The sequence below is a fragment of the Peromyscus californicus genome, unplaced genomic scaffold, assembly GCF_007827085.1.
Source record: "Peromyscus californicus insignis strain IS unplaced genomic scaffold, ASM782708v3 Scaffold_9__1_contigs__length_137607984, whole genome shotgun sequence".
In the NCBI taxonomy this organism is placed as follows: domain Eukaryota; kingdom Metazoa; phylum Chordata; class Mammalia; order Rodentia; family Cricetidae; genus Peromyscus; species Peromyscus californicus.
The window spans coordinates 30,654,940-30,681,457 of NW_026294617.1; the positions used below are offsets into that span (position 1 = coordinate 30,654,940).

Sequence of the window (26,518 nt, forward strand, 5' to 3'; positions counted from 1 at the left end):
CTTAGATGTGCGTACCCCTCTATTTAAACTTGAATCTCACTTCAAAACCCCAGAGAGCCTCTTCTGACGAGCTTAACTGTTGTGGGTTACCAGCACACTGTGTGAGATGTGTCACTGTGATTGGCTTAATAAAGAACCCAATGGCCAATAGCTAGGCACGAAAAGGCTAGGCGGGACTTCTGGGGACAGGAGTCTGGGAAAAAGAAAGGTGGGGTTGCCAGCCAGACATGGAAACAGGCGGTACAAAATGGGAGAGAGATAAAAGTCACATGGTAGAACATAGATTAATTTTTTAAAAAAGTTAATTTAAGTTATAGGAACTATTGGGACAAGCCTAAGCTAAGGCCAAACTTTCATAATTAATAAGTCTCTGTGTTGTTATGAGACAGAAGAAGACTCGCTAGAGTTAATTGTCTCTTTGTCCCTCTTCCCAATGTGGCCACATTAAGTAAATCTCCTTTTTCTCCTTTTCACCATTTTTCGTTTGCTTTTATTTTTTGAGACCGAGCTTCACTGGGGGCTCTAGCTAGCGGGCCTGGAACTCTCTATGTAGACCATGCTGGAGATCCTCCTGCCTCTGCCTCCAGAGTGCTGGGATTAAAGGCATGTGCCCACCACCACACACTGCTTTCCACTTTTTTCAGTGGTTCACTGGATGGGTGAGCCGCCCTGGCTTGGGACACGGGTTGTGACCCCTCTAAATTCGGTTAACACTCATCTGGTCGAATCTGTCTTCGGAATGCACCAGCCCAAGCAGTTTCTTCCTAATTCCCTAGCCTTCATTTCCCCTAACGAAGGAGCTGTTTCCCTAGGTGTGAATTCCAGCCCTCCAATCATGGCTCATCTCCAATACCCGATTCTAGCAGACTTCTTGGCAGCCTCGTGGACTGACGCCCGCCGCCAGCGTCTGCATCTCGCGCCTTAGGATGCTCTCGGCAGCCGCCACCGAAGTCAGGATGCAAGCGCTTTACGGTGACTCGGTGACTAATTTACATGCCTGCTTTGGGGAGCGTGCGGTCGACAGCCTTCGCCCGCCGGACGTTCTCACCAAAAACGCGCTCGCACACCCTCAGCCCCGGGAACCAACCCGGGATTCCCTGCCTGCGGACGCTCCCATTGCAGCCAGCGGGAGGGGCGCGCCGGCTCCGCCTCTCGAACCGATTCCCGTGACCTCAGCCGTCCCGCCTTCTCCAGCTCGGCACCGATCCGCTGTCTCTTTTCCTCTCTCTCTCCCTCGGTCCCGCGGCTCGATCCCCGGCAGGAGCCGTCCCCACCCGGCTGCGCCCGGCTCGTGCGCCGCGGAACCCCCCGCAGCCCGCCGCGTGGTAGCGCCCGCCCCGCCGCCGCTGGCCGGTTTGCCCGGCGGCTCTCGGCCCGCGCGCCTCAGTGAAGCCGCCGCCGCCGCCGCCGCCGCCGCCGCCGCCTCCCGGCTCCGCTCGCCCGCTCCGCTCCGCGCACCCAGGGACGGGGAGGCAGGAGCGCCGCAGCGACCCCCGGCTCCCGCGCGCCCTCCGCACCCCACCCCACCGTTCCCGCTGCGCTCGGCCCGGCTCGTCAGCAGCGGCGGCGGCGGCGGCGGAGGAGGAGGCGGCGGCGCCCGGCATGTATCAGAGCCCGCGGCGGCTCTGCTCGGCCCTGCTGCTCAGGGACGCCCCCGGCCTGCGCCGCACGCTCGCGCCCGGCCCGCGCCGCACGCTCGCCCCGCCGCCCGCGCTCCGGCCCCGGCCCGCGTCCCCGCGACTGCAGGCGGCGGCGGCCTCGGGCGCCGCGAGGTCGCGTCCCCGAACAGGTGAGTGCGAGCGCCGAATGAATGGGCGGCCGGCGGCGGGGTGGGGTGGGGGCCGGGGCGGCGGGGTGGGGGGAGCGGCTTCGGTTTTCGCATCTGATCATCCTGAAGCCCGGGAGGCCACAGTGACACCCCACCACCACCACCCCCCAGTGGTCACACGTTTTGCTTCGTGGTACCCACCCCGGATGCAGGGCGCTTACGCTTAGGTTGCCCGGACTGCTTTGTGGATATCTTTATGGGGGGAGAAGAAAAAAAATCTAAAAATGACGCTTGATCGTGGGTTTGCAGGGCCTAGGGGCTCTGAATCTCCCTCAAGCCGCGTTAGTACATGTTGACTCTCTTTACGTTTTGGGGTTTTTTTGTTTTTTTTTTTTTTGGCAGGGGGTTGGGGGTGCTTCCACTTCGACTCTTAAATTCCTGGGGGAAGACATTGTAAATCAGCCTTTCACCAAGGGTCAGTCCTCTACATCACCCTTGTGTTTTGAGTGTCCTCTTTCTGCCTAAGGACAGATTGCGACGGCCACGAACTACATACAAATTAAGTATGGTTTTTAAATTAATAGTTTGTCCCTCATATCAAAGCAGTTATTTCATGTAGTCCGTCCTTCAAAACTAGCAATTATTTTGTAATACTTTTCTAGAAAGTGTGATTTGGTTGTTACCTCAAACTAGGTTATTGCTGTCCAACACATTTGTATAACCATTCTTATATTTTACTAGGGTACATTTTGGTAGAGTTTTGGATTAAAGGACAGATTCCACACTAGAAAATATAAGTTCATTGAGGCTTTCTTGTTTTTTTTCAAGACAGGTTCTTGACATGTGGCTCTGGCTGTCCTTGAACTGAATTATGTAGACCAGGCTGGGCTCGAACTTCCAGAGATGTGCCTGCCTCTGCCTCCCTAGCAATGGGTTAAAAGGAGGGCTGCCACCACCGCCCGGTTGATTGAAGTCAAAACCTTAAACCATAATCACATTATTGGCAGACATTTAGACTGTGATGCTTTTTAAAATTGAGGTGTTAAAATGGGTGTGGTGGCATACACCTGTAATCCTAGCACTCAGCGGGAGGATCAGGATTTGGAGTGCCCTCCCACTCCAGCACAAAAGTAAAAATTAGAGCGTGAAACTGGTCACTAGAGAGTCGGTGTTGCTTTAGAAATGGTGAACTTTTGAAAATCCAGAGCCACACCTCTGGGTCTTTAGAGATTTGGCACATCATGAACTAACTGTCGGGATGGATAGTACCAATAACTGGTTTTTGTTGTTTTCCTATTGGTTGTTTTCAGGAGGAACATCGCTGGGTTTGAGGGTAGGAAGGTCTGATACCAGCTCCAATTTTAAATCCCCCTCCAGCTCCTTCAGAAACCATTATTTGCCCTTAAGCACATCTTGTGAATACAGGTAGTTGTGTAATATAGATCAAGTACAGCTGGGATAGTGGAGGCAGTAGTTAAAGAGTATTTGCAGTGTGAGGCTCCTGACAGATGTCTAATGCACACCTTTAGTCAGCAGGTAAAGGCAGGGGAGGCCAGCCTGGTCTACAGAGTGAGTTTCAGGAGAGCCAGGGATACACAGAGAAACCGTGTGTGTGTGTGTGTGTGTGTGTGTGTGTCTGTGTGTGTGTGTGTGTGTGTGTGTGTGTGTGTGTGTGTGTGTGTCTGTGTGTGTGTGTGTGTGTCTGTGTGTGTCTGTGTTGGGGGGGGTTGGACATCCCTCGGTTTTATGTGTCTTTACCCACAGGTAAAAGGGAACATGGGATAGGGGTAGGGCAGTGGTGGAGTGTGCACCAGGCCCTAAGTTCAATCTCTGGCAACAGAGAACGAACTTGTAGGGTTTTGTGGTACTTAACCTATTTTAGACAGTGCAGGGTGTAGTCAGCTTTCCTGCGTCTTGTAGCTTTCCTTTCTAGGGGAGGATACAGTGGCTGATTCACTGCTCATTCAAGATCTTACACAATGTCACTCACCACAGGTGAGATTCTGTAATACGTAATACTGAAGAGTCTAAGCTTTAGGCTATTCAGAAGAGCTTTCTTTCCATGAAGAGGTGAGATTTGGGGCCAAGGAGATGGCCCAGATGGTAAAGGTGCTTGCCACCCACCAAGCCCGAAGACCCAAGTTCAATTCCAGGGATCCACATGATGGAAGAAGAGGACTAACTCCTTCAGGGTGTCTGTCCTCTGGCATCCACACGTGCCTACACACACATATCCAACAAAGTAATTTTCAAACAGGTGAGATTGAAGTAGACATGGGACTCAGGCAGGAGCATTTCTTTTTTGTTTTTGTTTTTGAGACAGGGTCTCAATGTAGCTTTTACTGTCCTGGAACTCTGCATCCATGTGTTGGGACTAAAGGTGCTGCTTGTCCTGGAGCAGTTCTTGAATTCAAGGCCAGCCTGGGCTGCCAGTAATGAGTTCCAGTACTGTGTGTGTACAGTAAGTGATAATCCTTAAGGGAGCGGGTTCTCACTAAGATTTGTTTAATTAAGTGAAACACCTTTTATCCTCATGGCTAAATTTGTAGAGTCAGAAGAGTAGGGACAGAGTTCCTTGCACAGTAATGACAAGTCCTTGATACTTCGAGGACTCAGAAGGTGGCAGGAGCTTGAGCCGGACTTTGAAAATATGGCTAGGGTTGAAAGGGTTGGATATGAAACATTTTGTGAGGAAAAGCAGAAAAAAGGAAAGGAAATTAAAGAAGGCTGAGAGAAGAAACATTTTCCAGACTGGGCAGTGTTTTCCAAAGTATCTTAGAAACAACATTTGATTTTTAAGAACTCAGATTATTGAATTAGTCAATTGAATGGTGGTAACAGGTTCCATATTATTGAAGAGAAATAACAAGACCCTAAGTTCCTTTATTCCTTGCTCCTCACTTTTAAAATATTTGTTTTTAAATCTTTGTGTGTGTGGTTTTTTTTTTTTTTAAATGCCACGTGTGTGGGAGTACCTGAGGAGACCAGAAGAGGGCATCAGACCCTGGGGCTGAGTTAGGGATGGTTGTGGTGTTAACCCGCCTGGCCCTGGAAGATCCTGGAAGAGCAGCTGTACTTGTGGCTCCTGAGCTGTCTCTAGCCCCTCCCCCTCCCCTTTTCTCTCGTAGGATTAAACCTAGACCCTTGCTTGTATTAAGCAGATTTTTTTCCTTTGTGAGAAAGGGTCTCGTGTCAGGCTGATCTTGAACTTTCTTAATGTGGCTGCAGATAACCTCAAATTCCTGATTATTCTTACTTTACCTACAAAATGCAAGGATTACAGGCATGGGCCGAGCAAGCACATTGTCCCTAAACGCCCCAGACTTGTTCCAAAGGCCTTGAAGGAGCTGAAAGCTACTCCACCTCTTGTGAGGAGCCATAGTTAAGTCCCCCAACACATTCAGAATCTAACTTGCATCCTGCAATTGGATGTACTCAGGGGCTGGGCACAGCCCCTCCCAGTTATCACTTACTGTATTGGATGGACTTAAAGGGGAGCCTTGGGGGTGATCTTAGCAGCTTTCCTCTCTAAAGCCAAGACAGCATCCCGCAATGAGGCGGCAGCGGTTGCCACAGTTACTGTGCGCAGACTCGTCTGTGGGCTTGGAAATGCTGTTCTCCAGATCCTCCTCCTCGGTTCGTGAAGAGTTGGCTGTACCAGTCAGTGTTCTCCACCACTGGAACACGGTGCTTTTTTCCTTGGTTCAATTTTAAAGGCAAATAGCAGCTCAGTTGAGAAGGCAGCTTTATTTAGTAGGCCCCTCAGCTATGTGAGTAAGCTGTTTATGAGAAAGAAGAAATAGAAGAGCTTGTAATTATCAAGCTTCTACAGAGTAAATGCTTTTCCTTATGGAGATCTGAGGTATCATTTTCCTGTAGTATTCAATGGTAAATTTAAATACAGGCTGGGAATCTTAATAACCACGGCTCCAGAATCAAAATCGGTGCATGGACATTTGCAAATTTTTTTTTTTTTTTTTTTTTTTTTTTTTTTTTTTTTTTTTTTTTTTGGTTTTTCGAGACAGGGTTTCTCTGTGTAGCTTTGGAGCCTGTTCTGGAACTCACTCTGTAGCCCAGGCTGGCCTCGAACTCACAGAGATCCGCCTGGCTCTGCCTTCGCTCGGCTTTATCTTTAGGCCCAGCTGCTCCTTAGAAGTTTGAGGTGTCCTGGAGAAGAAAGGCTGCAGGAAGAGAAGGAAGGCCGTTGTCCTGGTGCCTTGGAAAGAGGAGGAAGAAGGGGGACTGGCAGCCACCTGTTAGGGTTACCTCTGCCTCAGAACTCCAGGGCTTCCGTAGCCTCTTAAGTAGTGGTTATCATACTTCAGGAAATACTTAGAACTTGAGGCCGGCCTGGGAGGCGTAAGATCCTGTCTCCAAAAGTATATAACACACTGAAGTCAGAGAATGGAGCCCATTGGTACAGCTCTTCGTTCAGTCTTCAGAACCAGCCAGAAGTGTTACAGTGACGTGTCTGGGAAGTCCCTCCTTACTCCTGGAGCATTGTTTCTCAGTCTCCCTGTGTCTCCCTTCTTATCCGCCCTTCCTCCAACTCTGTTTAAACCCAGTGCTGGGCACTGAATCCTGTGCCCCTTGCATGCTAGGTGGGCACTGCCACTCAGCGACATTCCCAGTTTGCATGGCTCTAAGTGGGAAGTGGCAGTGAGGCTTAACTCTGTGTATAGAACGAGGGAGCTAGTGGAGAACCCCCACGCCAAAGGTAAGGAAGCTGCCTTCTGTGGTCTCCGTCATAACCCTTCATTTCCCTGCTCAGAAATACCCTTGGAAAGTGAGCTGGATGGTACAAGCTTGTGGTGCCAGCCCTCAAGAGGCTGAGGCCAGAGGATGTCAAGTTTGAAGCCCGCCTGGTCTGCATGATGAGGTCCTGTCTCCAAAACAACAGCAGCAACAAAAACGGGGGGGGGGGGGGGGGGGGGGGGGGTGTCTAAATGAACATGCTGGGGATGTTTGTTCCTAGGTTGCTCCTGATGTGGTCTGCTTCACTTTGAGGACAGGCATGCTTGCAAGACCTTTTCTCTAGAGCTTTATCTGGTTCTGTCCTGCAAGCAAAAAGCTCCTATCTATGAGGAGGGCAGGCTGAACCTAATGCAGCTGTTTACAATTTCTTTTTAAATGCATTGTTTGTTTTCTTATGTGTATGCATCTGTACACATGTGTGTATGTTCCTGAGGAGGTCATAAGAGGGTATTGGGTGGCATGAAGCTGGAGTTACAGGAGGTCTGAGCAGCCCAATATGGTGCCAAGAATTTGATGGAATAACTTTGTCTTTCTGATACTGACCCATTCTTTTAACTTTTTAGATTTATTTATATGTGAATGGTTTACCTGAATATATGTATGTGTAACACGTGTGCCTGGTACCCTGGGAAGTCAAAAGAGGCTGTCATCTGCTGGAGCTAGTGACAGATGCCTGTGAGCCGGGAACCAAACCCAGGTCCTCTTACTGCAAGAGCAGTAAGCACTCTTAACCACAGAGACAGCTCTACAGCCCTAAGTTTTTTGGAATGTAGGTGCTTTCTTTATTCTTGGAAGATCTTAGGAAGGAAAGAAAGTAAATATAAAGAAAGTATGTATGTGTGTTCATATTGCTACCTTGATCTCGAACCAATATTTGTGGTGTACCAGATAACGAGTTTCCATTAAAAAAAAAAACTTACAATTTTACTTTAGCTGTGCTTTATTGTTTGTGACAGGTCTCATTGAATAGCCCAGTGGAACTCACTTGTGTGCCTAGGCTGGCTTCCCACTCAGTATGTACTAAAGATTGGGTTTGAACCTCTTGTCATTGAGCTTAACCTCCCAAGTGATTACAGCCATGTGCTGCCACTCCCAGAAGGCTCTGGAAATTCTTGTATGAAAATGGTTTTTCCTTGTTCTTTAAGAGACAGAAAACTTGGCTGGTTTTGTCCTATGTCTGTACACTCTGGGGATGGGGGAGTGAAGCAGGGGAAGAGACAGACAGACAAGAGCTTACTATGTATAGTACTGTCTGGCCTGTAACTTACTAGCTAGAGCAGCCCAGCCTTGAACTCACAGAGCTCTACCTGCTCCACCAGGTTAAAGGTATGAGCATCCATTCCCAGCGACAGTTTCATTTTAATAAAAGTTCAAACATGAGCTGGCAAACTGTGAAGAGCCACCTGGTAAAAATGTGTTAGGCGTCTCTGCCCATGTCTACACCTTGCAGTTGCCAATAGGTGAGATTCCACAGATGGTATGTAATATATAAACTTAACCTATGGACATTTAATTTGAATTCCATGAATTCCATGCCCTTTTCACATGTCCTGGTATATTACTGTTAATTCTTTCTCAACTACTTACCACTGTAGAAGAACGTAAAGTGGTTCATAGATTATTAGCAGGCGCACAATGCCAGGGGAACAGCAGATTCGGAGCAGAGTTTGTGGACCCTGTGTAGAGAGCTCTGCTATCAGCAGAACGCCCCTGTGGGTCATTCTTCAAAGCATCTCGGGTATTAATGGTAGGGGTGGGATGCTACCAGAGAGTGTGTACAGCTGTATTTAAAAGGATTTCTTCAGAGATTTTCTAATAAGTCTGTCACGACTGAAAATGTGGCTCAACCTTTTCTGAGCATGCTTTGGCTTTCTCATCTCCTCTCTGACTTGCTGCCTGCTGTTCTTGGATTGTGACACCGTGTCTAGGTCGTGTATTTTTAGACACGTTGGATTGAGAGTTATGACCTTCACTGGATGTCTCTGGAAATGCCACTCGGGTCATGACACTGCTTTGTACACTTTGTGCTGTACCAGCGTGTGTGCCTTAATGGCAGTGACGTCTGCAGATGGAGGAGGTGAAACCTGACCTCTGCTGACTCCTGGCACAGAACCTGGGCTCTGTGTGTGTCTGGCCCTCCCCGAAGGAGCCAGCACTGTTGGAAATGCTGAGGCTCACAGTCCAAGGTGCAGGTAACTCGCTCAAGGGCCCAAACTGCAGTCTGACGTCAGTCTCCACGTCTGGAGTGGTGGTTTACAGGAGTGCCAGGAAGAGTAGTGGGAACACAGAAGTAAGCTGGCACTTCTCACAGCCTGCCCTGTAAGCCCCAAAGTGTGTTTGCTTCCTTAAACATTAGAGAATTGCTAACGGTAAGCCAACCAATTCAGATGTGCTACATACCTCTGTTCACAGTCTTACAGAGCTATAGTTGACTTATTGAAGCACAGTGCTGGGCTTGCTCATACTATGCCAGCACTTGGCCACTTCCCCCCCCACACACACACACACACCACTCTTTTTATAATTAAAACTTAACTTTTTATTTTGCCATACTGGGTAAATGCTCTGCAGCCCTATTAACATTTCCTAAAGCACCATACTGTGTACTGTTCCCTGCCTTTTTGATAGCTGTTCCGAGCAGGTGTATACACTGCTTATCTTAGCACTTGGATTGTGAAAGGGAAAATGGTTCAGATATCCAGGGACAACTAAAGTTTAAAAAAATCTGGTAGGAGCCGGTCAGTGGTGGCATACATCTTTAATCCCAGCACTCAGGAGGCAGAGGCAGGTGATCCCTGTGAGTTCAAGGCCAGCCTGGTCTACAGAGCAAGTTCCAGGACAGCCAGGAAGGGCTATTATATAGAAAAACTTTGTCTCAGAAAACCAAAAAAACAGCAAAGCCAGTATTCTGTGGGCATAGACCTAGACATGGGTGCTTGAATATTGGATAATGGGTGCTTAAAAATACATTAAATATGCAGTATAGTCAACACCCCTGGAGGATATTTTGTGTGAAGTTTCACCTACTTGCTCTGAATGGTGGCCACATTTATTCTGGAACCTACTCTGATAAGCCTAATGAGAAAATTTCCTACCAAATTAGCTGTCTTAGCTTTTTGAGGTAGTTCGGCGCATGGCCAGCAGATGGCAGCATTGGGCTGCTGGTATTTGTCATTTACAGTTACAGTGTTGTGTACTTCAGTGTTCCAGGTTTCCTTGGGCCCAGGCTTGATCAGCTCCCAAATTCCCCTAGGTGTGTGCCTACGACAGTCCTGGATTTTGCTCATTCTTTACCTTTTTAGTTGTTTTTTTTTTTTTTTTTTTGGGGGGGGGGTCACCCTGGAGATACTAAGCTCAAACTGAGAAACATTATCCACTGACTGGTCAATTGGGCATGAAGAGTAGTTTCTGGATAACTAGAGCCTGGTGAGGAGGTGTCTTCTGTTGCTTTGCTCTTGGGACTGCTTGGGAACTAGGTTGGACCAGTCAGTTTGGGTTTCAACTATTGAGATGGCCTCCAAAGATCCAGTTAGAAATGAAAAGCATCTTATTTAAGTCACCATCGTTTTAAACACAGCCAGTGGCTGTTACAGCTTAGTCAGATACTTGCCTAGCAGATACAAAGTCCTGGCACAATCTATCTCTGAAGAGAAAGGACTAGATAAAGCTCGATGTAGTCTTCTCTTGTTTAATGTACTGGGGAGAGGGTGGTAACCCTGGCTGACCTGGGACGGTATGACCAGGCTGACCTTGGACTTGAAGCGATTTTCTTACCCCTGGCTCAGGTGCTTAGGACCAAAGTCTGTACTGACATGCCCAGTGATACAAACTTTATTAAATTCCCTTAGCAGGACAGAGTGGTGCGTGCCTTTAATCCCAGCACTTGGAGGTGGAGGCAGGAGTATTAGGAATTTGAGGCCAGACTCTGTTCAAAAACAAGTTTGAAACCAGTGTGGGCTACTAGAGACCCCAGGACTCCATTTGAAACAACAACAGAGTTCACCTTTTATCCTCTGAGTATCTTGGAGACAGCCCAAGTTGTCTTTGAACTCATATCCAGGAATACAAAATGGGGTTGAACTTAAATGTTCACCGCTGGGAGTGCCACATCTTCTGAGGACTAATTAGATGGAGCATCAAGGCAACCTTGAATTCCATCCACCATGCGCCCCCCCCACCCCAAGAAAATGTAAAGAAAATTTTAGGCAATGTTTTTGCAAAAATGGTTTAGATCTGTATCATTTTTTTATCTTCCTAATCATCCTGAACTTATAAAGATGTCGTGTGGAAAGTGCAGTTAGATGGTAGTGTAAACTAAATTATCTGTTGACAGACAGCAGTTAGAAAAAGTCTGTAAAATTGGTTGCCCTTGCCAGGTGGTGGTGACACACCTTTAGTCCCAGCACTCGGGAGGCAGAGGCAGGTGGATCTCTGTGAGTTAGAGGCCAGCCTGGTCTACAAAGTGAGTTCTAGAACAGGCTCCAAAGCTACACAGAGAAACCCTGACTCAGAAACAAAAGAAAACAAAATTTCGTTGCCCTTAGCTAGTTGAGAAATCCTGTCTTCAGTAGGAGAAAGGGCAGGATTTCTTTAAGTTCTTATGTATTGGTAGCTCTCGGCCTTTCCTGTACTGTGAAGAGTTCTAGATGCTCCCTGAGCTAGTCCACACTCTTGGGTTGTATCAGAAGTACAAGGGCTAACAGCAGGGGATATTTTTGAAGCTCCCAGTGCTAGTGAGCCAGGCTGGGGAGTCATTCTTACCTCTGATTCTAGGTGGTTTGCTCAGGTGTGTTAGTGTGTGAGGCTAGGGATGTGCTGCTTTAAGGTGTAAGGTGCTTAGATGCTTATTCATTGCAAGGAATGGTGCTGTTGGGTCACTTGTGTGCTTGCTGTTGGACTCCTTAAAGTTAGGCTGGTTCTCCGTTGTGCTAGTTCATGACTAAAAACCTAGCATTTTCCGGGGCTGGAGAGATGGCTCAGAGGTTAAGAGCACTGACTGCTCTTCCAGAGGTCCTGAGTTCAATTCCCAGCAACCACATGGTGGCTCACAACCATCTGTAATGAGATCTAGTGCCCTCTTCTGGCCTGCAGGCATACATGCAGGCAGAACACTGTATACATAATAAATAAATAAATATTTAAAAAAAAAAAAAAAACCTAGCATTTTCCTTTCATGGTAAGCCAACTTAAGAGCTGAGATGAGACTGTAAGATTTCCCTGTTGTTCACTTTTGACTGTCATAGTTCCAGCAATAGATGGCACATGGCTGCTAAAAGTGTTTATTTTTAATCCAGAGGAGAAATTGGCAGAGTATGCTTCTCAGTTAAAATAAAAGCAATACCATCTACCTGCAGGCGGCCCTTCACATTCCTTGGGGTGTAGCTCAGTGGTAGAGCAGTGGTCTAGCAGTTTCAACCCTCAGCCTATAAACAGAATAGTCTGCATTACATAACACCTGTGACATACTTATCCCGTATTCAGATGCTGAATCTGAGATACTGTTTTAATCTTGGAGTGTAGGTGAGGTCTCATTTCCCTTGAATACATGCTTGAAAGTAAAAATATTGTGCTAACCTGCTTTTCACTTTTTAAAATAACAACAGACTATTTTCAAAATAGCGTTTTAAATGTGCATCAAACAATATAAATATACTGTCCATAGGTATTGGCCCCAATTAGTCTCCCTTATGGCTCATGCTTTTGAGTGCTGTGCATAAGAACTCGGTCTAACTTACAAGGTTTTCTTCTGCACTCTTCTTAGAAGTACAGTTTTTAGCTGAACAGACGGCTCACATCTGTAACAGCAGCGTTGGGGGACTAGTTCTAGGCAGTGTGGGCTACAGTGTAATACTTCACCTCTCAGTTGAGTGGTTTGTTCTGTTGTTCTGGGGGATTGAACCCAGGGCTTTGGACATGCATGCTACTTAAGTTGTCTACCACTGAGCTATATTCCCAGCTTTGATTGATTGAGTGATCGATTGATTTTATTGAGATAGGATCTCACTAGATTGCCTAGGCTAGTCTTGAACTTACTTTTATAGGCTACGCAAATATAGAACTCACTCTCCTCCTGCCTCAGCTTCTAGAGCGACTGGGATTACAGTGCCAGCAGGCCTGGCTCAGGCCTTTGTTTGTTTACTTGTTTATTTTTAATTTTTCATTAATGTGTGTGTCTGTATGAGTGTGTGCCACTTGTGTGCAGTGCCCACGGAGGCCAGAAGATGGTGTCAGATCACTCGGACCAAGTCGGAGGCCGTAGTGAGCAAGCTGCCTGCTGTGCGCACTGCTACTGAACCTCCTTTCCAGCCTCACTTACTTACAAGATGATTTATTTTGTTCTCTGTGTATGGGTGCTTTGCCTGTATGTTGTATGTGCACCACATGCGTGCCTGGTGCCCAGGGAGGTCCGCAAAGGGTGTCAGATGCCCTGGAACTGAATCACCATATGGGTGCTTGGGAACTGAACCCAGGTCCTTTCCAAGAGCAACAGCTAATCTTAACTGAAGAGCCATCTCTCCAACACTACATACTCCACATCCCGGGTTGGTTGGATTTGGGGAATAACGTTAGACACCAAGATATGGGTGCCAGAGTGCTCTATGCCGCATTGTGTCTTAGCACTCAGGAGTGCACGTTTGTACACACACACACACACACACACACACACACACACACACACAGAGTTACATCCATGTCTGGACATGTACATCATAGGAAGGTAATGATTTCCCACCTATTTCTGTCTGTCTCTGTCTCTGTCTCTGTCTCTGTCTCTGTCTCTGTCTCTCTCTCTCTCTCTGTGTGTGTGTGTGTGTGTGTGTGTGTGTGTGTGTGTGTGTGTGTGTGTGTGATCACAGCATCCCTTTCCGTCTCTTCCTTTACCTAGAGTGTCCTCTAACCAGAGACACTCCTGCTTTCACCCACCTACTCATTTCTGGATTAGTAGGTCCTGCCCTAGGAGAAAGGACTTCACCAGGTATAGCAGGTAACTAGTTCTTAATTAATCCCTGTACTTTGCTGTTGAAACACATTGTTTTCCAAAGATATGTAGATCACAGCTTCTTTTTTTCTGGACTGCTTGTAGTCGGATTCCTCTTGAGGTGCTTTTGAAGTCTCCAACCCCCAGTTAATGCTTAAATTTGCATGTATCAATTTCATTCTTTATGGCTGTTCCTGTGGACTTTGACGTGCATAACTGTTCCCTCCCTCCTTCCCTCCCTCCCTCCCTCCACAGTGTTTCTCCGTGCAGTCCTTCTTGGGTCCTTTTCTGTTGCTGTGATAAAACACCATGGCCAAAGCAACTTATAAAGGAGTGTTTAACTGGGTTTACAGTTTCAAAGGGCTGGAATTCGTGGTAGAGGAGCAGAGGCATGGAGGCAGAACAGCTGAGAATTCAAAACCTCAAGCGAGAGACAGACACGGCACACTGGGAATTTTTTTAACTTCAAAGCCCCACCCCCCAATGACACACCTCTTCCAACAAGACTGTACTTCCCAGTTCCACCAACTGGGAACCTAGTATTCAAACACGGGAGCCTTTGCATGCCACTCTCCTTCAAAGCACAGCCACGTACCCACCGCTCTCCCACCCACGGAACTGTTGTAGGAGTCCCTGTGCTGCCCCTAGCAGCCACCACTCCTGCGAACTCTAGTCTCCTTTCCTTTCCGGGGTCCCTCAGGGAATCCACCGTCTAACTTGTGGGACCTGGCTTCTTTCACTTAGAGAGGGCATGGACGAGTCATTCCTCAGGAGTCGGCTCATGTGCCTTTCCACCTAATGTTTTACTTTATGGGCATTCAGCGTGTTTAACTGTTCACATACTGTATTTTGTATGAAAGCAGTATTTTCAAATGAATTTAGTTTTAATTAAGTAAATACCTAGAGGTGTCGACTCCTAGCTGTATAATAAGCCTATATTTAATGTGTGTGTGTGTGTGTGTGTGTGTGTGTGTGTGTGTGTGTGTGTGTGTGTGTGTGTGTAAGCCCCACCAAGCTGCTTTTCAGAATAGCCAGCTCCACATAGAAATCATACAGTTCACAATGAAGCCTTCAGGACTGTTAGGTGTGGGGACTTTATTAATTAGCTCTGCTGCCCTGTGAAGGATACCCACTACTTTCCTCACCTGAACTTGAGTGCCTTTCATGAATAAAAGCTTAGTTTATTATATGCTCTTTGTTGAGCATCACAATAACTGTTTTTCGTATTTGTTGAAGTTTTTGGGGTCTTGGAGGAGAGAAGAGTGGAGCTTTATAAGCTTCCTCGGCTGTCCTACCAGAAGCCAGAAGTAATACATTTCTTCAGTATATCCTCTGGCACCCCACTCCCAAACATTCTATCTCAAAAACAAAATGCTCATACCACATGTACATTTCTCTCGTTTTCAGGGAAATTTTTCTCAAAGTAACTTCTCCTGTCTTATTCTCTCCCTCCTTCCGTCACACTGTCACCAGAAGACAGACCTGTCTGTTGTCCCCAGCGTGTCCTGTGTCGCTGAGTCCAGCTCTGCTCTCCTTTCACTTGGTCTCAGCGCGCGCCGCCAGGTGCCATCCTGACCATCACAGACAAGCAAGCCGTTCCCCTGCCACCCACAATCCCTAGCTCACCTTTCCCCTGCTTTGCTCCATAACACTCCTCGCCAAATACAAACCATGTGGTCTTCCCACTGCAAAATTCGCTGCTGCCTGAGAAGAAGGCTTTGGTCTGTTTGATCACGGGAGTGTCTGCAGGCAGCTAGAGCTCGTCTGGTCCACAGTGGGCATTGAGACACTGGGTGAGAGATGTTCATGTGCAGCCGTGGGTGTGCTGGAACAAGTGAGGCAGGGTTGATGGTGGTTACTGTGATGGGCTCGCTAGGCGGTGTATATATATTCACAAGTGGGTTTTGTATCCAAGTCCTTCCTTGAGTTTTTTTGTTGTTGGGGTTTTGGTTTGGTTTTGGGGGGAGAGTGGGTTTTGGTTTTTCAAGACAAGGTTTCTCTGTGTAACTGTCCTGGAATTCACTCTGTAGACCAGGCTGGCCTCGAACTCACAGAAAGCTGCCTGCCTCTGCCTCCCGAGTGCTGGGATTAAAGGCACACACCACCATCTTCCAGCTGTTTATTTTTGAGGTAGGGTCTCCTATGTAGCTCTGGCTGGTCTGGAACTTGCTGTGTAAATCAGGCTAGCCTGGAACTCAGAGAACTCTGCCTCTACCCTCTGAGCCTGGGAGTAAAGGCATGCTCAACCATGCTAGTCTCTTTAAAGACTTTTTCTGATTATTCTTGACTTTCTGAGGTAGGGTCTCAGGTAACCCAGGCTGGCCTCAAACTCATCCTGTAACTTAGACTGCCCTTGAACTCCTGAGCCTCCTGCCTCCACCTACCTCTTAACTGCTCTTATTCCTGGGGTCTGCCATCATGCCTGGCTTTTTTCTGTTTCTTATCAACCATCCCAATTGTTTTAGTCCGTACTGTACCCTGGCTCCTCCTCAGTAGTTAGCATTTACCTTGTCTCTTTCAGTAAAGACTTGTTAACTTTTTGAAGGAAGAGATCATAAGCTATTTTGTAATGTGCCTATCCCAAACCTCAAGGGATAGGGGAATAAGGATGTAAAAAAGTTAACATACTACAAAAGACTGTCCTTGAGGACTTGGGGTTAGGTTAGAGGAACAAGATTGAGGTTCGCCAGTGATGGTCCCACTGACGGAGGGCATGCGCTGAGGTGGCGAGGCCCTGCACTGGGCAGTTGAAGTTAAATGAGTGGCACTAGCTGCCAGCACTGCCTGGCTGGCTGCCCTCCTCATCCTGTGCTCACTAGGCAGTAGACTAGATTGATCCATCACCGTCCAGGCACACGTGCACATGAGGATGCTTGTTCCAGGACAGCGGTCCTCAACTGCTCCAACACCTCAGTTTCCTGTCCTGACGTAAGATCAAAGTGGAGCAGAGGCACTACCGCTCCTTCTGGACTCCCGTTCAAGTTTAACCGAAGTCCTTTTCTCAGGTGTGAAGTAACCCACAAAGAAAAGGCAGCGGGTCTGTTGGTGGAACGATTTTCTTCCTCCTCTCCCTCTCTTGTAGGAAGGACATTTTTTAAAAGGCATGTTCTAGTGCATTGTTTCAAGTCTGAGTAATATTAACACACTGTTCTAGGACAGTGATGAAAGTCATTCTGGGCTCAACATGGTACTAGACGCCTATAATTAATTCCATTTGAGAGGCTGAAGCAGGAGGATTGCCCCAAACTTAAAGCCAGCCTGGACCATAAAGTAAACTGTCTAGACCAGTGTAGGATATAATATGAGATACCAGCTCATAAATTAAATCACCCAGATTTTCTCGGTCACATATCAAATAAACATTGTACATGAAGAGCCCACAAGCAGATAAGAAGTTTCCACCTGTTCTAATCTGAACACATTTTCCCAAGGCTGCAGTATGGCCTTCTTTTTTATTAAATTTCAGCTTTCGTTTTTTTTATTATTGATTAATTGGATGGGTTTGCCTGAACGTATGGATGTACAGTGCTCACAGAGGCCAGAAGAGGGTGTCTGATCTCCTGGGACCAGAGTACTGTTGGTGTGTGACAAGCTGGCATTCATAAGAAATGTCGCCACAACTAACTGCTGACTGAAGAACAGTTATGAGTTGTTTTTGAAACTTTTATTTTTAAAAGACAGGGTTTCTTGGTGCAGCCCTGGCTGTCTTGGAACTCTCCGTAGACCAGGCTGGCCCCAAACTCACAGAGATCTGCCTGCCTCTGCCTCTGCCTCGCAGTGCTGGGATTAAAGCTATGGGCCAGCACCGCTGGCATATACTTATTTCTGTATTTCTTGTGTACGTGTGTGCGTGCAGGGAAGCCAGAATATAACTTTGGGAGTCGCTTCTCTTCTTCCATCATGTGGTTCTGAGGATAAACTTTGACAGCAGATACTTCTACCCACTGAGCCATCTTGCCAGCCTCTGCGTTTGAAACTGAATGCTTTCTTTATTCTGCCCTCCTTTTTGCTGTGCCAAACCCTGATGTAGTTGTCGCTGGGTGGTGTAGCCATTGTACAGAGAATTCTAAGCCTCTTTTAGACTTGAATTTCTCGGTGAGGAGGAGCAGCCTGAGTTGAGAAAAATTAACAAAGAGAAGGTGCTTGAGCGGGCGTGGTGGTGCAGTCTTTAATGCCAGCACTCGGGAGGCAGAGGCAGGAGGATCTCCATGAGTTCGAGGCCTACCTGGTCTACAGAGTGAATTCCAGGACAGCCAGGAGTATACAGAGCAACCCTGTCTGCAGTGGGAAGGGTTCTCGCCCTTCCTAAGGCTGCGGCCCTTTATCCAGGTCCTCATGTCGTGGCGACCCCACCATACAGTGCTTTTCACTGCTATTGTATAACTGTCACTTCACCACTGCTGTGATGGAAATGTAAATATAAACGTAACTGGATATGCAACCCCTGTGGGAGTCAAGATCCACAGTTGAGAAACCCCGGCTTAGCAGTAAGAGTGCAGATTGTCACAGAGGACCCCAGTTCCGGTCACAGCACCTGTGCCAGGCAGCTCACAGATCACTGTCACTTAAGTTCCAGGAGCAGTGCCCTCCTCTGACCTCAGGTACCTGCACACACTGGTACACGCTCAACTGAAATGAAAATTGAGAGGACAGGATGTCAGATATAAAAAAGAAATCAAGAATATTTGGCTGCTTTTGTTTCTCTAATGGTAATTGGTTAAAGATCTGTTAAAAGTGAAGTTAAGGGGCTGGAGAGATGGCTAAGATAGTAGATTGCCTACCCCGTAAGCATGAGGATCCAGGATCAGATCCCTGGCACTCACATAGAAGTCAAGCATGCTCGCCCTTGTCCATAATGCTAGCCACTCTGTGGCCAGCCTGTCCCAAAAACTAAAGTAGAAAGTGATCAAGGCAAAGACATCTGATGCCCCCAGCCGCCTCATGCCCACTCGTACACCGCCTGCTTCCCCACTCCACCCCTTATGTGCTAGACTACCCAGATGGAAGCAGCTTAGGAAGGGGCTTATTTTGGCTTACAGTTCCTGCAGAGCGACAGAGGCCATCATGACAGGGAGAACAAGGAAAGAAAATATGTATGGCAGCTCCTGATCATTTCTTCCACACACAGGAAGCAGAATGAATGGAAAATGGGTCCAGGCTGTAAAACTTCAAAGCCACCTTTCCCAGACAGCACCACCAGCCGGGAGCCAAGTGTTCACTACACGAGCCTCTGAGGGGCAATTCTCATTCAGACCAATAGACACAAAAACACACCACACCACATACACCACACCCCACACCACACATTCCACACCACACATTCCACACCCCACACACCACAACACACACATACACACACACACACACACACACACACACACACACACACACACACACGAAATTGAAATCCTGTGCACTGGAAAGCACTTCTTTCGAGGCACTGTTGTCTGTCTTTAGGGTTCTAGGACATGTAGCCAGTCAGGAAAAGAAAGCTCTTAGATGGACCAGCTGAGCAGAACCAGGTATCTCCTCCTCCACTCCCCAGAGCATGCCCTGTATTTTTGAAGAGTATATATTCAGTGCTGGTCACAGGATTCTCCAAGATGGACACTTAACATCTGAAACCAAGGGACCTGTACAAACGCTACAGCTAGATCCACAGCTTTCTACAGTTCACCCCTCAAAAACCATTCTTAAAGAAAAAAATTTGGGGTCAGGTGTGGTAGCACACGCCTTTAATCCCAGCACTTGAGAGGCAGGGGCAGGTGGATCCCTGGTCTACAAAGCAACTTCCGGGCCAGCTAGGGCCGTTACTCAGAAAAACTCCGTCTCAAAAAAAAAAAAAAACAAAACCAACAACTTGGAAGAATGTGTATTTTGTCAAGTGCTGCTTGTTCAAGACTGGGTGGGTGTATAGAGACAACTAAGAGGTTAGTAAGGTTAGAGGAACAAGTTTGCTTTTGTTAAGAGATTGGTTAATGCAATACTTGACCTGTCCCGACAGGAAGCTGGAGGCTAGAGACTCCATTCTTCACAGTGAGTGTTCACAGCTGGCTGTGTTCTGCTCCTTCCCTGCAGGGAGTTCCATGGGCAACGGCACGAGCAGACTCTACAGTGCTCTCACCAAGACCCTCAACAGCAGCGCAGCCGCTCAGCACCCCGAGTATTTGGTGTCAGCTGACCCAGATCATCTGGAACCCATTGATCCTAAGGAACTTCTGGAGGAATGCAGGGCTGTTCTGCACACTCGGCCACCCCGCTACCAGAGGGATTTCGTGGACCTGAGGACAGATTGCCCCAGTAACCACCCTCCCATTAGAGTTATGCAGTGGAACATCCTTGCCCAAGGTATGCCTGCTGAAGAAGCTGTGGCTTCCTTCTGCTCCTGTGCGTTCCCAGTGCTCCTGTGTGCTGTGTGGAGGGACAATCGGGGAGGGTGGTCTTTTCAGCAGCTCAATGGGATAACCTTAGACCTCCTGTGGCCAACAACTGGAGTCCTTAGCACTGTGACCACTTTTACAGGGAACAAACTGAATGGGTAGTGTGGACGTGTGGAGCAGGAGTTGAGTCTCGGCTGGTCTTGGTGGTCCACAAGGACTTGTAATCTCAGCACTCAAAAGGCTGAGGCATGGGGACTGCCAGAGTGGGATGCCAGCTTGAGCTGTGGAGTGAGGCCTTGTCTCAAAACAATAAAACCAGAGATGCTGCTTGGCCAACTCTTAGCATTTAAATAAAGTTACTTAAAAATATTTGTGGCAGAAAAGGACCCCTTTTACTATACTTGCTGAATTAAAAACTAGATTAATCCATCACTCTTACGTGGTAATACCTTTTATGTAGTAGTTAAAGTTGTAAGGAAAGGCATCTTTGGGGATGAAGAGATAGCTCAGTGGTTAAGAGCAGGTACTGCTTTTCCAGAGGACCTGAGTTTGATTCCCAGCACCCACACCACGTGGTTCCAGGGGACCCAAGACCTCCAGCCTCTGCAGTCACCTGCACTTACGTGCACACTCCCCTTACCCCATAAACATAATTAAATATGATAAAAATGTTAAGGCCAGGCAGTGGTGGTGCCACTCGGCAGGCAGAGGCAGGCGGATCTCTGTAAGTTCGAGGCCAGCCTGGGCTACAGAGTGAGTTCCAGGAAAGGGGCAAAGCTACACAGAGAAACCCTGTCTCAAAAAAAAAGAAAAAAAAACTGTTTTTAAAAAGAAAAGGCATTTTCATGTGTTTGTGTGTCTCTGACTTACCAATCTTAAAAGTATTTTTATTTCTTCTGACAGTTGCCGACATAGTTACCATGTATGTTGTTTATTTCCACCCACTTCCACCCTTCCAGCCCTGGCGCCTGTACAAACATATGGCCATCTTCGAGTCTGTTTCCGGTGTTCATTCATAAGGAGAAAAAGCTATTCATTTGTCCAATTCATTCTGAATAGTATCTATTTATCAGTTTACATGGCTATCTTATAGTGAGTGTTGAAACTATCGTTTATTACGTTGACACACTTTTATATCCCCAGGCCTACAAAGTTTCTCTAAGCCTAAAGGCAAAGGTCTTAATCCTAGAATACAGTTCTGTGAAATAGTTTTGTATATATCTTGCTTCAGCAGATAGTATGAGGTTATTTTGTCCGGGTGGGTTAACATGGCTGAGAACCGTCCCAGCATCTGAGGCAGATGTGGACCTCCAGGCCCCCACCCCTGAGCTTTGTTTATTCATTTATGAGGCAGGGCTCACTGTGCAGCTTAGCTGGGCTGGTGCTCAGTTAGGTAGCCCACGATGACTCGAACTCATGGAGATCTGCCTTCCCAGTACCGCATCATCGCACCAGGCTTCCCATTTTCTTTGAGGTCATGGTTCTGTGGTGGCTGACAGATGCTTGGCTTTTCTTTTCAGCTCTTGGAGAAGGCAAAGACAACTTTGTACAGTGCCCTGTCGAAGCACTCAAGTGGGAAGAAAGGAAATGCCTTATCCTGGAGGAAATCTTGGCTTACCAACCGGATATCTTGTGCCTCCAAGAAGTGGACCACTATTTTGACACCTTCCAACCGCTCCTCAGTAGACTGGGCTACCAAGGCACATTCTTCCCCAAGCCCTGGTCACCCTGTCTCGATGTTGAACACAACAATGGACCAGATGGCTGTGCGTTGTTTTTCCTCCAAAACCGTTTCAAGCTCATCAACAGCACCAATATCAGGCTGACAGCCATGACCCTGAAGACCAACCAGGTGGCCATCGCACAGACGCTGGAGTGCAAGGAGTCCGGCAGGCAGTTCTGTGTTGCCGTCACCCACTTAAAAGCACGCACTGGCTGGGAGCGCTTCCGGTCAGCTCAGGGCTGCGACCTTCTCCAGAACCTGCAGAACATCACCCAGGGAGCCAAGATCCCCCTGATTGTCTGTGGGGACTTCAACGCAGAGCCCACTGAAGAGGTCTACAAACACTTCGCTTCCTCCAGCCTCAATCTTAACAGCGCCTACAAGCTGCTGAGTCCTGATGGACAGTCGGAGCCTCCATACACAACCTGGAAGATCCGAACCTCAGGGGAGTGTCGCCACACCCTGGACTACATCTGGTACTCCAGACATGCTCTGAATGTCACTTCTGCTCTGGATCTACTCACTGAAGAACAGATTGGGCCCAACCGGCTCCCATCCTTTCATTATCCTTCAGACCACTTATCACTAGTGTGTGATTTCAGCTTCAGTGAGGGGCCTGATGAACTTTTGTGAGCACTGTATTATTTTAATCATAAGAGTCTAAACCAGGGATGTTTGGGAAACTGAAATATGACAAGAAGTTGCCTGAAAAAGGACACTAGTTTCTGCCACTGGACTCTCCATCGTTTCCAGCATGCCCTTGGAGAAGAATTTGTTCACAAACCTTTCCAATTCAAACCTGCAGCAAAAAGGTGTTTGCACTCCAGTTTGGGCTTGTAATGTTAATTTTCCATATCGTTCTCCACCATTTAAGGGCATTAAATTAGACTGTTTGTGTAAGCTGAGGGTGTTACAAAACCCTTGTAAGCCCCTCAGAATTAAAGTAAGATGTAGGAAGTTTTCTAGACAGCATTTCAAGTTATTTATTTGTGGGATTTTTAAATGTCAGCAAGAAATGCATGGCAATATTTATTTTTTTATATCTTCATGTAAAACTAAGTGGATTATATAGCATTGTAGATATTTTAGAACCTTGCAGGAATAGACATAATTTCCTTAAAACTTGCAATTGTTTTGATTTGGTGATCTACAGACTGTACACTAAGGAACTCTATTTAGCCCTGAGGGAGTTGGGACTTTGTAAGAACACTCTTCACAGATAATCCCTGCTGTTTGCTTTGCCTTCAGCTTATCATTTGTTTCTTGAAGAAATTCCAGTCGTTTTCAATGAACTAATGTTCACTATTTAGTCATTGTTAAGTATTTGTACTTTTTTGTTGTGATGACATTGGTATACATGTGACAATTACTCCATCACTTCTGGAATGTGCTTTTTACAAGTAGCTTTAGGAATAGTCCTGGGACAGTGGCTAAGAATAGTAAGAATTCCTTTTGAGATGAGGACTCCAGAAATCCTATTGAGTGGTCAGGTGTGATCAAAATCTGTGCATTGGAGGACAGCTTGGGCTATATATCAAGACCCTTTCTCAAAGAAAAAAAAAAAATCCCAAAGACAGTCAGATGACTGGGTTCAAAATTTCTCAAAGAATGTAAGAGTAGAAACGATAACCTGGAGTTCTCTTCCAAACAAAATAACCTACTGGTGGTAAGTGGTAAATGTTTTAACACATGAGTTCTAAATATTATTTAAGATTAATAAATGGACTTATAAAAGTGTTTCATCTTGGTTTGTTTTGTGTGTGTGGTTTTTGTTTTTTTTTTTTTTTAATCCAAAAGGTATCTTGGAGTCAGTTTGTATCTTTTAATATTATGTGGCTCACTATTCATTTCCACACTGAATTTTCCTGTTGACACTTAACAGAAGTAATTCAAGCTTCCGGGTATACGGTGCAAAGAGGGAGTGCTCTAAAATGGCTTCCCCCAGCATTCCACCTCCAGATCCACAAGTGAGTGAGAGAGTAGCCAGCTTAGTCTCTCCACTGTACTAGAGTGCTTCGGATGTTGGGAGGCTTGATGTAGACACCAAGGGCCAACAGTACTTCCCTACAAGGCCTGACTTCACTGTCTCTGAAGTTCTTATAGGACCTGGAGTAACTGAATATCGAGGCAGTTTAGGAGCTGGGGGTAGCCCAGTGGTGGAGCACTGTTCTAGCATACATAAGGCTCCAGTTTATCTCCAGCACCAGGACAGAAACAGCCACCAGCAGGACATGGTAGTGCCCTGGGAAAGTAGAGGTAGGAGGATCAGGAGTTCATAGTCATTTTCAACTACAAAGCAAGTTCAAGGCCAGCCTAGGAAATTTGGAACTGTTTTAAAAGCCAAAGTTAGTTGTTGAACAGAGGTGCAGCCACTAGTATTGTCCCTGTCCCGTTTGCTTGATCCTCCTTCCCTCACCTCCACCTTTTCTTGAGACACTTGCTCTGTAGCCCAGGGCAGCCTCGTTAGCAGCAGTGTTTCTGCCTCGCTGTCCAGTGGAGTTCTTTCATCTCTCCTGAGTCTCTAAGGACACTGGTTCTTTCTAGCTCCCCTTCCCAGCATGCCTCAGTACTGTCCAGTCCTCAGCCAGTCAGAGTAGACCTCCTTCTGAATAAGGCTTCCAAGAGCCCACTTCAGGAATTTTTGTTTTGGTGTTTCTTAATTCCAGCCCAATAAATAAGGAAACTAAAAACTAGGTCGAGGAGGAGTGGATGGAATGGCTTAATGAGAAAATGTGTGCCTGGGGTAGTTCCAGCAAAGAAACGGGCATGGGTAGGTGGCGGTTCTAGAAGATGTCATTGACTTTAAAGTAATGACGACGGTGTAATGAAATTCACATTTTACTTACTTGGGCTTTTTGGCCCACATTAGGCTAGGCTGACCTCAACTCTAGCTTCCTGAAATCTCAGCATTCCAGAAGCAAGAAGATGATTAGTTTTCTGACAACCTGGACGCCATAGCTAGGCCTTATCAGAGGTAAGGCATACAGAAGACACCATCAATAGGACTTGGAGCACGTCTAGATGTGAATGACAAGGTATCGGAGACAGCTACAGACCCCTGGGAGAAGCTGTGACCTATTCATACTAAAGGGGACAGAAAAACACAGCACTCAGGAAGAACCATGATGTGGCAATTCAAGTGATCTAAGGTTTAGAGTGAAAATCTAGTCTAGACCAAGATCTGGTAGAAAACAACATGACAACTAACTGAAGAACAGCTGTTACAATGAAATCACTTAATAAGCATTCGGTAGTGTCTGCTTGTACATCAGACTTAAACTTTCATTCCTCCAACTCTTCTTTCTAAGCCCTATAGAGAAAACCTTTGTTGGAAGTCAAAACGAGGTCAAGAGAGGAGCCGTTTAGGCATGTCATGGAAAACCAAATCGACTTTGAGAAGCAAACTACGGCACAGATGAGATGGGGAAGAGGGGCTGAACAGAAGGCTCACAGGTTAAGAGCATTTGCTGCTCTTACAGAGGACCCAGGTTCGATCCCCAGAACCTACATGGCAGCTCACAACTGTAACTCCAGTTCCAGGGGCTCCAGCTCCCTCTTCTGGTCTCCACAGCCACTGCATACATGTGGCACACGTACATAGATGTTAAGACGGCTTGATAAATAGGTAAAGGTGCTTACGACTAAACCTCATGACTTGAGTTCTATTCTGAGGACCCACATGGTGGAAGGAGTAACTGACTTCTCCAAGTTGTCCTCAGGTCTTTCAAATAAATTGTTTGATTGGAAGCTGGGCTATTGGTGAACTTCAGTGAGCACTGCAGGATCTCCACTGAAAAATAAATGACCTGATGGAGAAATTGAATGGTCAACTGTTAACTATTAGACTAAGGGTGTGTGAAGGGAAAGTGGTGCTTATGAACAGGGGGCATCTCCTTCTTGAAAGACAAGGATGTTTGCTGAAGTGAGATCCTGTAGCAAAGGGTCCAGCAGCCAAGGGGTCTCTGGAGAGGTCTCTTGGTTATCTGGCGAGAAGGGTGGTGACTGAAGTCTGGAACTGCTCCTGGAAAGTGATCTAAGGAATAAACACAGGCTGTTCACCACAATGCAAAGGCTGGAGTTTGAAGATGCAGTGGCTATGGTTTTGTGGCTTTTCTCCTAAAGTGCTAGAGACCAAGGTGTAACCAACCTCATTATATTGACTCATAGTTCAAAGACAGAGCTCAGAAGCTGTAGTTACATTTACAAGTTTAGGTTTTGGATGTTTGTCTGAAACTTTTTCTGTTGCTTTTAGAATAGAGTTCAAATCACAGAAGAAAGTATCTGTTACAATTTAGCTATTAAGACCCTTAGCATGGTAACCAAAATCTGTATATGCAGCCGGGCGGTGGTGGCGCACGCCTTTAATCCCAGCACTCGGGAGGCAGAGCCAGGTGGATCTCTGTGAGTTCGAGGCCAGCCTGGGCTTCAGAATGAGTTCCAGGAAAGGCGCAAAGCTACACAGAGAAACCCTGTCTCCAAAAAACCAAAAAAAAAAAAAAAAAACCAAAAAAAAAAAAACAAAAATCTGTATATGCTTTGTGTGGCTCAGGACTGGGTCCAGTCACGTACAGCCTTTTGAAAAATGATTTTTATAGAAGATTTGACCAAAAGTTAACTGCATGGTATTGATTTTGAAAGATGAAATATTTAGGAAATGTTTTAAGAAGTAGATTTTGAGGTTAACTCTCAATGGGATAAGAAATTGACCTAGACTCCTTATTTTTAAAAGTACCATTAGATAAGTTTGTGGATTCGAAAAGGGGGGATGTGACCAGGAGGGATGGCTTAGCAGTTAAGAGGGCTGGCTGCTCTTCCACAGGACCAGGTTCAAAACCCACAGGGCAGCTCACAACCATCTGTAACTCCAGCTGCAGGGGATCTGACACCCTCCGCTGGCCTCCTGGGGCATCAGC

The 26,518-nt window shown here is 46.7% G+C and overlaps 1 protein-coding gene across 2 annotated transcripts; it reads left to right on the top strand.

The window, feature by feature from the left end:
• Positions 1-1,412: 1,412 nt before the first annotated feature.
• Positions 1,413-23,345, top strand: Noct (nocturnin). Of its 2 annotated transcripts, none has more exons than XM_052731221.1 (3): positions 1,413-1,789; positions 19,581-19,850; positions 21,403-23,345. In XM_052731221.1, the coding sequence occupies exons 1-3, from the start codon at positions 1,603-1,605 to the stop codon at positions 22,236-22,238; spliced, it is 1,293 nt and encodes a 430-aa protein (XP_052587181.1). In that variant the 5' UTR covers positions 1,413-1,602; the 3' UTR covers positions 22,239-23,345. The 2 variants fall into 2 exon arrangements, with proteins under 2 accessions (XP_052587181.1, XP_052587182.1); XM_052731222.1 differs by lacking the exon at positions 1,413-1,789 and adding an exon at positions 8,673-8,715.
• The last annotated feature ends 3,173 nt before the right edge of the window (positions 23,346-26,518 follow it).

Bases quoted from the DNA above. Each gene is read 5' to 3' on its own strand.
- Noct (XM_052731221.1), top strand. From the start codon at position 1,603: ATGTATCAGAGCCCGCGGCGGCTCTGCTCGGCCCTGCTGCTCAGGGAC. The intron at 1,790-19,580 runs GTGAGTGCGAGC...CCTTCCCTGCAG, and splicing joins GAGGTCGCGTCCCCGAACAG to GGAGTTCCATGGGCAACGGC. The intron at 19,851-21,402 runs GTATGCCTGCTG...TTTTCTTTTCAG, and splicing joins GTGGAACATCCTTGCCCAAG to CTCTTGGAGAAGGCAAAGAC.